This window comes from Physella acuta, unplaced genomic scaffold, assembly GCF_028476545.2.
Source record: "Physella acuta isolate Inbredline_101_S28 unplaced genomic scaffold, ASM2847654v3 ptg000621l, whole genome shotgun sequence".
NCBI classification, from domain to species: Eukaryota; Metazoa; Mollusca; class Gastropoda; family Physidae; genus Physella; species Physella acuta.
This window is the reverse complement of record NW_026732140.1, coordinates 323795-335577: the sequence shown is the minus strand read 5'-3', so window position 1 is coordinate 335577 and position 11783 is coordinate 323795. Positions and strand designations below refer to the sequence as shown.

The 11783-nt window shown below is 34.1% G+C and overlaps 1 protein-coding gene across 5 annotated transcripts in view; it reads right to left on the bottom strand.

Annotated features, from left to right (window-relative positions):
* Nucleotides 1-4134: 4134 nt before the first annotated feature.
* LOC131948022 (uncharacterized) overlaps nt 4135-11783 on the bottom strand; it is a 29229-nt gene continuing 21580 nt past the window's right edge. For all 5 annotated transcript variants that reach the window (XM_059309471.1, XM_059309473.1, XM_059309470.1 and 2 more), the window contains one exon: nt 4135-10357. In XM_059309471.1, the coding sequence (XP_059165454.1) occupies nt 8293-10357 (2065 nt within the window). In that variant the 3' untranslated portion in view covers nt 4135-8292. The remainder of the gene's footprint in view (nt 10358-11783) is intronic.

Here is an 11783-nt window from a genome sequence, read left to right as displayed (position 1 = left end):
CGACGCGGACGAAAACAGCGGACGGAAGGAACAAACCTAAATAATCAAATGTACGCTTTTTTCTGTTGCATGGCCTTATATTGGATCTACGAGATGGAGATGCATGCCTAGCGTGTTTTGTAAAACGCGTCATTTAAAAGTTAATTACGACACTTACTTGCAAAGTTTCTTCCAGGCATCTCTTCGGTAAAATTTTTTACCGCCCCCCCCCCCCCCCCTCGAACGAAATGAATTTTATATAAAATTTATATAGAAAATATATACTTTTAACAGTGTCCGCCCCCCGAAGAAAGTTTACCGCCCCCCCCCCCCCGAAGATTTCAAGTGCCCCCCCCCCCCCCCCCCCCCCCGGAGAAAAAAGTCTGGAAGAAACACTGCTTACTTGCATTGCGAATTTAGCTGACAAGTTATTATTTCAGAAAAGGAAAATGTCGAAAATGGTTGAATATGAAGCCATCACTATTTTTGATACCCCCCTCTTTTTGTATTTGATGGACAAAGCTATGTCCTCGTGTAACGGTCAGGTACCAACAATACCGAGAATCCAACACTTTCCTTCAGACCAGTTTCCATATCTTCACTCGACTGACGGAAGAAAATACAGGTTTTGGTGGTTTTTAGTAACCTATACATAAACTGTACAATAATAATCTGAGTTTGATCTTCACAGTAAGAGTAATTATTATAAGAGAATTTATACAGCAGCCTTAAATTGAATTACATATTTATTTAAATACCTGGTAGAATAAAGGATCTCTCCTAATTTTCTCGAATATTCTTACATATTATAACATTATAGGGGATGGTAACTCGGGATTTAGACATGATTTTTAATACTTTTTTAAATACTTGAACTTTTTAAAATAGATTCTCATAGAAAAAAGAATTGCGCACCAAGTGAACGGCAAACAATATGTGTATAATAGTGCGGAATATTAGTACTTTATAAACTCATATAAGTTTCTTGAGAAATCGGAAATAGCGTAAATTACTACTTTCTATCAACGGAAATTATTCAAAACTTTACAGAAGGCAGACACTTAGGTCTTTTACTTAAATGTAAAATTTCGTTTATCTGTCTGAAACAGTACTTAGGTTATAGGCTTTAGAAAAACCAAAAGTAGAATAAGTGCCACTTCCGGTTATTGGGAATCGCTGAAAATTTGATACAGAACTACACATTTGATATCTCTTATATATGAAATTTCATCAACCTAGCTGTAAAGGTACTCAAGTTATCGTATTCACAGATACACATACGGACAGAATTGCAAAGCCCAGTTTTTCCGACTCGATTACGCCTAAAACGTAGAAAAAATTTTTTAAAATTCGAGTTTAGAATTTTCGCCCGGTTAAAATAAGTCCCCTATTCTCCTTTGTGATGAAATACTGAGAAGTAAAACGGTGAAAACTCAAAATTTCATGTGATTTTTCTGCACGATTACAATACTTCCCGAATACTCCGTATAAGAGAAAGTAAAAATTAATCATTAAAGTATTAAGTGTATTTTTGACATTTTGCTTCAACGACATCCTTTGTCGGCTTTTTGTCTTGATCCTATCTTATGTGATGTAATGAGGGCGATAAATGTGGGCAGTAAAGGTGTGACAAGTCGAGGACAACAAATCTTCTTAGCTATGTCTTCTTCCCATTTTACGCCGATTCAAAGTTTATATTTTTAAACACTATGAAAACTGAGTTGGTTGGAACATTCAACTTATTTCTATTCTATAGGCCTAATGGAATTTAAACCAACATCCTTCAGACTTTATATTTTTACGTGTCATCATACAAATAAAAACTACGCACATATAGGTTATATACAATGTTTACATTATATTTAATTAAGCGTATGTTAATTTGCATTTTCGGGAAACAAAAGTATTAACAAATTCCTTGCTAATATTATTTATTGACTTTTTTCTGTGACATTCTTCCCTGTGGTTTTTTATTAATACAATAGCCAGACTATGTCCCTTTGGCAGTTTGATCATTTATTCAAACTGTACCTATGACCCCCTGTGTAGGCAGTCCAATCATTATACATCAATAGACTCCAGGTGGCACCGGCACCAAACCACACACCAGTGGCGTAGCGGGGGGGGGGGGGCGGGCGGGCGGGTGCGTACCGCACCAGGTGACACCATTTGGGGGGGGGGTGACACCAAGGCAAAAAATAGCAAAATATATAGAGAAAAATGATAATTCCACTTCCACTTAAGTGATTAATTCGAGTGTTAAAAAGTCTTTTAAGAGCAAATTTGACAAATCCTGACAAGGGTGTGGGGGGGGGGGGTGGAAATCGAAAGTATGTCCCCGGGCGCCGGGAAGGTTCGCTACGCCTCTGAGGGTGACACCATTAAGTTCCGCACCGGGTGACACCCGACCTCGCTACACCACTGCCACACACTACTGGGGGCGCCACGCCTTCGATATATTTTTTATGGCAGAAATTTTCACTGGAGTGTATTCAACAACCTACCCAAGTTTCACGGAGATCGAATGAAAGGTGTAGTAATGCATACATGATAAACGAACAGATATACTTTAATTTTATAGATCTATAGACTATTATTTATTAAGATACAAGAGTGTGATGATAATTAAAGTTATATCAATATAATTAAACCATCACCTACGCGATTAAAATATCTGCATTCAAACCCGATCACTATTAAATTAGAGTATTATCTTCCCCCTACGGGCCTGTTCTCATGTATGAAAACATTTGTGAATGTACCCCCCCCCCCCAACCGATCAGTAAAATGTATCTTGTATCTCCCCATGTGTCATCGAATACTGTAATCTCCCAATTAATTTTTATAACTGATTTAATAGAAATTAAATACAAAATTGATAGAAGAAGTATTATATTATGGCAGAGCTGGCATCGGAAATGAATATGTCGGGAAAGTTTGAATAGAATCGCTTCATTAGAAGCGGGTCAAAATTGAATTACAAGATTTATAACAAACCCATAGATATTAATTGTGAATAAAGTAAAACGTTATAATAAACATTTCTTTTAAACTGATATTGTAATAGATCAGGAAAAAAGCGGTAGTGATCTCTCCTAAACGTTGTATTTGACAGTGGCGGGGGGGGGGGGGGGGGGGGGAAGGGGGAAGAGACACTTTATTAGATTGTATTTATAGCCTATGCGAGGGTTCCTCTCAACTTTTGTACGTTTCCGGGTAACCGAAAATGGTAAGCTACGTTGTGAAACTAAGTTTTTCCGGCTCCAAAAGGTTATAAAACATCAAAATTTGTCAAAATCTTGTTTCAGATTTTTCACGCTTACAATGCATTCTTTATATTCCGAATGCGATACAGTAAGGAGCTATAATAAACCGGGAGTGATCTCCCCTAAACTTTCTCGAATATTCTTATATAAAATAACAGGGGATGGGAACTCGGGCTATAGACATGATTTTTAATCCATTTTAAATACTTAAAGTTTTAAAAATAGAATAAAATCTCGTAGACAAATTAATTACACACCAAGTGAACGCGAAATAAAAAAGCGCATAATAGTGCGCAATATTATTATTACTTTTAAAATTTACATTAGTTTTTTGAGAAATCGGAAGTAGCGTAAAGTACTACTTCCAGTCAACGGAAATGACTCAAAATTTAATAGAAGGTAGAGAATTAGATCTTTTACTTACGTATGAAATTTCATTTATCTATCTGAAATAGTACTCAAGTTATAGGCTTTTGAAAAATTCAAAGTAGGAAAAGTACCACTTCCGGTTATCGGAAATCGCTCAAAAGTTGATACGGATCTACGATTTTGATTAAATACTTATATATGAAATTTCATCAACCTAGCTGTAACGGTACTCAAGTTATCGTGTTTACACACGGACACACACACACACACACACACACACACACAGACACACAGACATACGGACAAGATTGCAAAATTATGTTTTTCCGTATCAGTGAGATGCAAAACGTCGAGATTTGCAAAAATCTCGATTTTTTTTTTTTGCACGATTACAAGACTTTCTCTATACTTCGTATATACGAGAAAGTAAAAATGCAAAAACAATCAAAATTTGAATTAAATTTTCTGCACGATTACAATACTCTCTCAATATTCGAGGGAAAAAAAGGACAGTTATTCTCTATGGGTAAGCATTAGGGTTTTGATTATCAATGTTCATTTTAACTCTAATTTCACTGATCGTTTCTGACACTGATACATACTCAACATTATAGAATGATAGAAAAAAAACACCGGAAAAGCCATAAGCAAAAAAGAAGTATAAGTATAAAGTATAATGGCATGTAAGTTACTAATTATATAAAAAGTACAATTAATTTTTTTGAAATAAAAAAATATATACGTAAAGCCTCATGTTGAGGTACATGTTATTATTCATCCCTCTAAAGGAATAAAGACTCACTAACTTAGATGTTTGGCTGGCTCTGCTAAAACAAAACAAAGAAGTCAAATGGAGGATAATTATTTTAATAAACGTATCACCTACAGGAACGGGGATTAGTATTTTAGGACACAGATATTATCTTTATAGACTACATTTAAAAATGCTTTGGTATAACAGTTGGGGTAAAATTATTGTGCAAAAGACACGCTTAATCAAAAGCATGTATGATAGTTTCAGTTTATGATTGAATTATAATTAAGACCTGAAAAAAAAAGTGTTCCCAGAAAAATGCGCAAAAAATGCGCAAGCGCACAGCGAAGAATACGCAAACAGGAAAGTAAGCACACAGAAAAATGTGCGCACAAAGAAAACTTCACACAGATCGCTCATCAATGAGGATTATAGCAATGTGCGTCTGTTTATGCGTGCATGTTTGAGTTTGCACGTGACTATGTGCATACATTCTCAGGAAATTTTTCATTTCAACGTCTGTATTTTTTTAAATAGTAGTAAATGCGACCTCATTTTTTAAAATAAATAGAATCATACATTGCTAAGATTTTCCGATTATTATAGATGCTTTTGACCAAAGGTGATAAGCCCACATGTAGTTTGACCACAAGGGTTGTCCACAGGCAGTTTGTTCACCGCGGGTGTTCATCACAGGTTATTTGACCATTGGTGATTTGCTTAATTCCAACTTCTCCTACACATATACTTACATTTACAGCTACACCAACACCTAGCGCCGGACTGAATGGGGCCCACCCACACACCCTGCCAACCTGGCTGTCTTTACATCCGTCCATACATCGAAATATGCACATTCTATTGTCATTAAAATAAGTTTTCCGGTGAACCAAAAGACAGATGTCCATTTGAACATGTCGAAAAATAAACAAGATGGACGAATGGTTAGCTCATGTAATTGCTTGCAGGTAACAACAATAATGGGTGACTTCATGTACTAGAGACCGCAGTCTGTGATGTAATTCTTAGAAAAAAAAATGTTCGTTTTGCTACAGTCACCACTCTGCAAGACGCTCGTGATTTTGATCTATTAACAGTGCCGGATTTTTATAACTGTAGAGAAAGAGAGGTGGGTGGACGGACGGTCAGACAGACAGAGAGGCGGATGGGTGGTTCGGTCGTTCGATGGTCGGTGTGGGTGTAGGCGTAGTCGTGCAGACCACGTTTGGTCATATCATCTGTCATTACACTATTTACACAGCCCTGGTTTACATAATGCCTGTGGACAACCCTTCGCTGTTGTCAAACAAGGCGTGGACAATCATCTATGGTCGTACACTTTCAGTCAACAGCATCTATGTATGTATGATCGGAAAATATTTGCAATTTATGTTTGTATGCATTTTTTTTTAATTTAAATATACAGGAATGGAAAATGTATGTCTGTGTATACACTTATACACAAACCAACTTAAACATGTAAGCATAAACACAAACATATATAAACACACAATTTCACACTCATAATTGATGAAAGATCTGTGTGTCATTTTCTATGTGCATAATTTGTTGTTAGCGCTTTTTACTGTATGTGCATTTTTCCGTTGCACATTTTTCAGATGCGCATCTTTCTGGTCACCGAAAAAAATGAATAAATTAAAAGGCGAAAAAAAATTGTAACTTAATTGTGCAGAGTCAATCAAACAACTTAGTTGGGATTAACAAGGCGAATTTCACCATTTGCATTTGGCAATTAAATACTAAACAATAGTTAAATAGATTTTAACAAGTCTCCAATTCCTATACATGATTCATAATTACATATTAAGCTTGACAATTTAAATCCATCAAAATTTATAGCATTTGACAAACATGTAGTTAAATGTATTACAAGCAGCAAAAGCAATTTAAAAAGAGTACTTTTTGTGTGTATATTTATACATTTATGTTAGTATATATATATATATATATAGATTTATGTATATATGTGTGTATGTTTGTATATATGAATGAATATACATATATAAATATATATGTGTATTTATACATACCAGTAAGTGTAAATGTGTGTATACATAAAAAAATATAAACATATATATGTGTATGTAAATAAGTATGTATGTATTCTTTTAAAAATTAAAAAAAAAGAAACTGTATACACAACATATTTAAATTTATGTATAAACGTATATATATATATATAAAATAACTAGCTGCATACCCGTGCTCTGCCACGGGGAATCTTTTTAAATGTACCAACTATGGAACAGAACAAACACAAACACAATGCAAAAACAAACACAACACATACAAAAACACAAAAGGAAACACATACCAAAAATGCAAACAAACACAAAAGAAAACACAAATACAATGCAAACACTAAAACAACACAAACACAAAAGAAAACACACAATGCAAACATAAACGCAAAACAAACACAACACAGAAACACAAAAGAAAACACAAAACCATAGCGCTCACAGGATAGCCCATTGCTCAAAATCAAACCCTGCCCTGATTCAATTTAGTGAACGACTATAAAAAACCCAGCTTGTCCGCAAACCGAAAGATAAAAGTAAACATAGGGGTCTTTCAGGGTGGCTTCTTAACTGTTATTGATTAAAAATAATAATTAGTAAACAGTGCGTTCAGTGTATAAAATAAATAATGGCAGTATTTAAAATATCCATGTTTTGCCTACCATATTATACTTTATCAATCCATGCTAATCATATTATTCCAACAATAATTCAGTCATGGACGTCAGCAGAATTTGCATTCACATTTTTTCATTAGCGTGAGTTGAATTTTTTTTTTTAAAAATACCTCTCCTAGCATAACTATTAAATATTTTAATTAATTAGTTTTTTTGACCCTACTGTTATTAAAATGTATCCACTTTTTCTAGGAATCTAAACGAAAGTTATAATATGTTTTAGCAATGTGCGTGTATTTAATATTTTCTTCAAGTTAAGCGAAAGTGTAACAACTGGCAACTATAAAATAAATTTAAGTCGTTATATAAACAAATCCTACACTATTACTTATAATAAGACACTGCGATGCAATCTAAAAGCACTACATGGTTCAATGTTTACTTTTGTGGTTCCAAAATCTATAGCGATGAGGGACTGACACACTACCAGCAGCGTTATATTACAGATATTAAAAAAAGTATTTATGTCTTCTTTTACAATATTTTGTATGTATGTATGTGTATATATATATATATATATATATATATATATATATATATATATATATATATGTATACACAACATATTTATATTTATGTATAAACATATATATAATAATATTTAAATAAGTATTCGTCTTCTTTTACAAAATTTGAAGAAAAAATAGAAACTGGTGAGCTGATGATAGTAGATTATAGAAACCAATAGCAGAGTTCATTTACATTAAAATGTATTATACTGAACTTGGCAATGGACTGAATATCTATCAAAACTTTTTTTTTAAACATGATCATGATAACTAAATTTACAGTGGACAATCTGGACATTCATGAAATGTGTAATATTATTTAAATCTATTTTTGGAGGCAAAATGATCTTAAGTATATTCTTTGGATTCAGTCAGTAAATTAAAGTTTGCCTTGAAATAAACTAACTCCATCAATCCCATGAACATCTTGAAACCACTGATGAATTTCCTTTCTTAGTTGCAGCTCTGATCATTGAGATTCCACATTGAAAGTGTTTTCTGACACAGCAATGGGCACATCTGTATCACTTATTTTAATCTTATACATGCAACTGTTTCATGATTTTCGTTTTAACAGGGAATAGATTGTAAAGGACAACTAATGATCCATAGAATTTTATTCTAGGATCAAAAACTTTTTGTAATCTAGTAATAATACAAGATTTAAAAAAAAAAAATTCAAAGCGGGCAGATTTACTAAATGATGCTATTTTGCTTAAATTCTAGTATTAAAGAGCAAAGTTCTTCAGCTTTGATAACTCCAGGATTACGGTTCATGATTTTGCGAACAACAGCTTCCCCAAACACATTACTTAAATGATAATATATTGAATATCTACAATCATCTGGTAATATAGGTGCATCTTCTGGTGAAATGTTCAAAGTATTTTGTTCACATGGAATAAGAGAAGCTGTAAAGTAGGGTGCCTGTTGGCTAGGAGTATTTGTTTGTTCAAAAGAATTATACCCATTGGGACCCTGAGGCATATTTTTTGGTAAAGGGGTATTTGTAGAAGTGGAAAAATAAAGCCCTTGATCTTGTGATACTAACTGACCAGGATAGTTAGGATTATACATTGTGTGAGCTTGGTATCTGTGATATTGGGAAATACTGTTTGAACCATGGGTCATGTTATGTTGTGTGTATGGTGGAAAATGAACAGGACTTTGTATGTATGGTATACAGGTTTGCTGAGAACTGAAATGTGAAGTAGCAGCATAAACACTCCCCACAAGAGCTTCCTGTTTGTTTTGATACGAAAGCCTTTGATATTGTTGCTGTTTATCAAGTTGTTGATGTCCTCCTAAACTGAGTTCACCTTGGTGATGTTGGTTAGAAAATTGATGAGCACATATTTTTCTGTCAAATTCTGTTGCTACTACAGTATCAGAAGTATGTATCTGAGGATCTGATGAACTGTTCTGGCGCACAAGTCCTTTGGGAGAACTTAAAAAAAAAGCACTTTGGTTAAGATAAGTGGGCATACTTTGCTGTGGTTTAAGTAGGGAATGTTCTCCAGAACAACTGACAGCTGCAGACAGCTTTCTGCCTGCTATCTGTTGTTTTTCATTTGCATCCTTAACATAGCCTATTGAGCTATATGCCCTCCGTAAACTGGAATGCCCTTCAGAGCTACAAGGTCTTGAAACTATCTGAGATGGATGCTCCAATATACCATGAAATGGACTTGACAGTGGTTCTGAGTCTGTATAGTGACCACTATCAGGAGACCTAGGGAATATACTTTGAGGTGGTGATATAGCCTCCCCCCAAGTTTGATTACTGATTAGACCCATATGTTTAAAAGGCAATAATGAATTATTCCTATTAACACACATCTGGTTCACTTGTAAAGTTGGTTCAAATATGCTAAGATTAGGTATGTTCTCTTGGGCTAAACAGTGACTACTTTCAAAAATATTAGGATGTGGTTGTGAGCAAGAGCTACTGGTTGCTTTTGTATCTGAAGGTTTTAAACGCACAGGGCTTGTTGTGCGAGTGGAAGATGGACTTGAGTGCTCATAGAAAAACTTTGCTTCATTCCCCTCATCTGAAAGTTTTTTTGCCAGTAGCAAATGTCCACTTACATATCTCTGTTCAGACTTTGGGACTGTAAGATGTGAAGGAGAAGTCCTGGCTGATCTCATATCCCCAGTTCCAATATGTGATGCTGCTGGTAATTGTGGGTTTGAGAATTGCAAAAAAACATGTTCAAAGCCTTTTTCTTCCTTTGATGCCAAAGCAGCTAAGTCTTCTGAGCATGGCATGTTTGCAACTGATGCTATTTTATTAAATTCTTTTACTGACATTTTCTCCATCTTGTCAGACAATTCAGCTTTCTCTAGTTTTTTTCTTGCTTCAGTTAAGTCAAATGAACTGGCAAGTGATTTTGAATGAGAAAATTTTGGCTTTTCCTTCCTATTCAGTGATTCTGAATCAATTGAGCTATCATCACCAAGGTAAAGAGACTTTGTCCTGGATAGCTTTTGTTTTGAATGCCTGCTTTTTTCAGCAATCTCAAACAATTTAGAGGCTCTTTGCTGAAGTTTGATATCAGCTTGTTCTTTCAATGTATCAGTGATAGATTTTTGCAGAGCAAAACCTCTTTCTGGATGGTAAAAGCGACACTTATTACCATATGTACATTTTTTCCCATAAGGACAGTCTTGAGGTTTCGGTGCTGCTTCCAGAGGAGTCTTTCTCAGGAAGTTTTCTAGGCTGGGTCCAAGTCTACCAAGAGGATCTTCAGGGGGCATGAACCTTTAAATGAAAACACATGTCTGGATTAGTAGTAGCAACATGTGAACCTTAACATTACTAACATCACTAGCTTACCTAACTCTATTCATTCATTCTAGGATTTTGACAAAACTACTTTTTGTAATAAAAAAGAAAAAAGTTTAATCAAATAGGTAAGGTGTAGGCCAACACTAAACAGGCAAACTCTTAAGTAATGTGTTATCCTAAATCTCTTGTTGTTGTGGGCACTATTGAAATAAGCTTAATTTGTGAAGGGGGTAAAGTGGGTTGGTTCTTCAAGAGTCAGAATATTATAATAATTTTTGCAGTTTTATATAAATGTGACAGTTAAAAACGTGATTGAGGAGTTTTTTATAAATTAAATTCAATACTATTGATGATATATTTGTAAAGTTTATACATAATGTGAAAATGTTAATGGAAAAGAAAACGCAATTTGTCCCTTTTTTTGTCACCACCAAAGGTATAAAAATAAAACAAAGAAATTTGTAGAATGTAAAGAAAATGTATTGATTTTATAGTACAAATTCCTGTTCTTTTTTTTATTAAGACACAAAAAATGGAAATTATAATAGACTGAAAATGATTTTGACTTATTTCATTAACATGAAACGTATTGTAAACATCAGAGACTAGAACAAACAGGTAGAAAGCAAAGCATTGGTTTCCATGGAGTTTCATAGGGCAGATAAAATAGAGTTAAGCTGTTTCTATGACCTTGGTAAATGAAGGACTAGTGAGAGATCAACACTATGCTAGCTGCTTTTACTTTCTCTATATGGGTGAACTCAGGAAAGTCCAGGATTTGAACTCAAGACTTAAGTGTTAAAAATTCTATGTAAAGGTAACTGCAAAAACATAAATTCTTATAATGAGGTTCTTCTTTTATATACTGCAGTATGCTAGTTGCAGAAAGGAAAATTGAATTGTGTCATGTATTGAATAATGAAATTTTTCTTGGACGTGCAAATGTAACACAATGCTTTGGTATACATCAACAAAATTGCATGAATGATGAAAGTAGCATGTCTAGCAGCTAGAAAAGTACAAAACATATGCTTAAAACCTAAAGCTTTAGGGAAAGAAACCAAATAGTATCAAAGGTGTGAGGGTTGGAAATAATTGCCATGTTTGGGAAAACTGTACAATCAGCAGGTGGAATAAATCAAAATATATGTAATTTTGAAAAAAGAAAACAAAGAAAAACTATAATAAACTATAGACATTGACATGAATCTATTCTCTGCTTTCACTAATATAAACAGCTTTCCTGATGATGAATTTTTGGATTTGCAGTATGATTTCTCAGAACTGAAAAATTGTCCAAACCATTGGGAACCTGTGCTCTATTGTGTAAATGTTGAAAAACAAGTTACAAGAAAGTTCTGAGAATCATAAATAAATAGAAAGCTTTACACTTTCATTC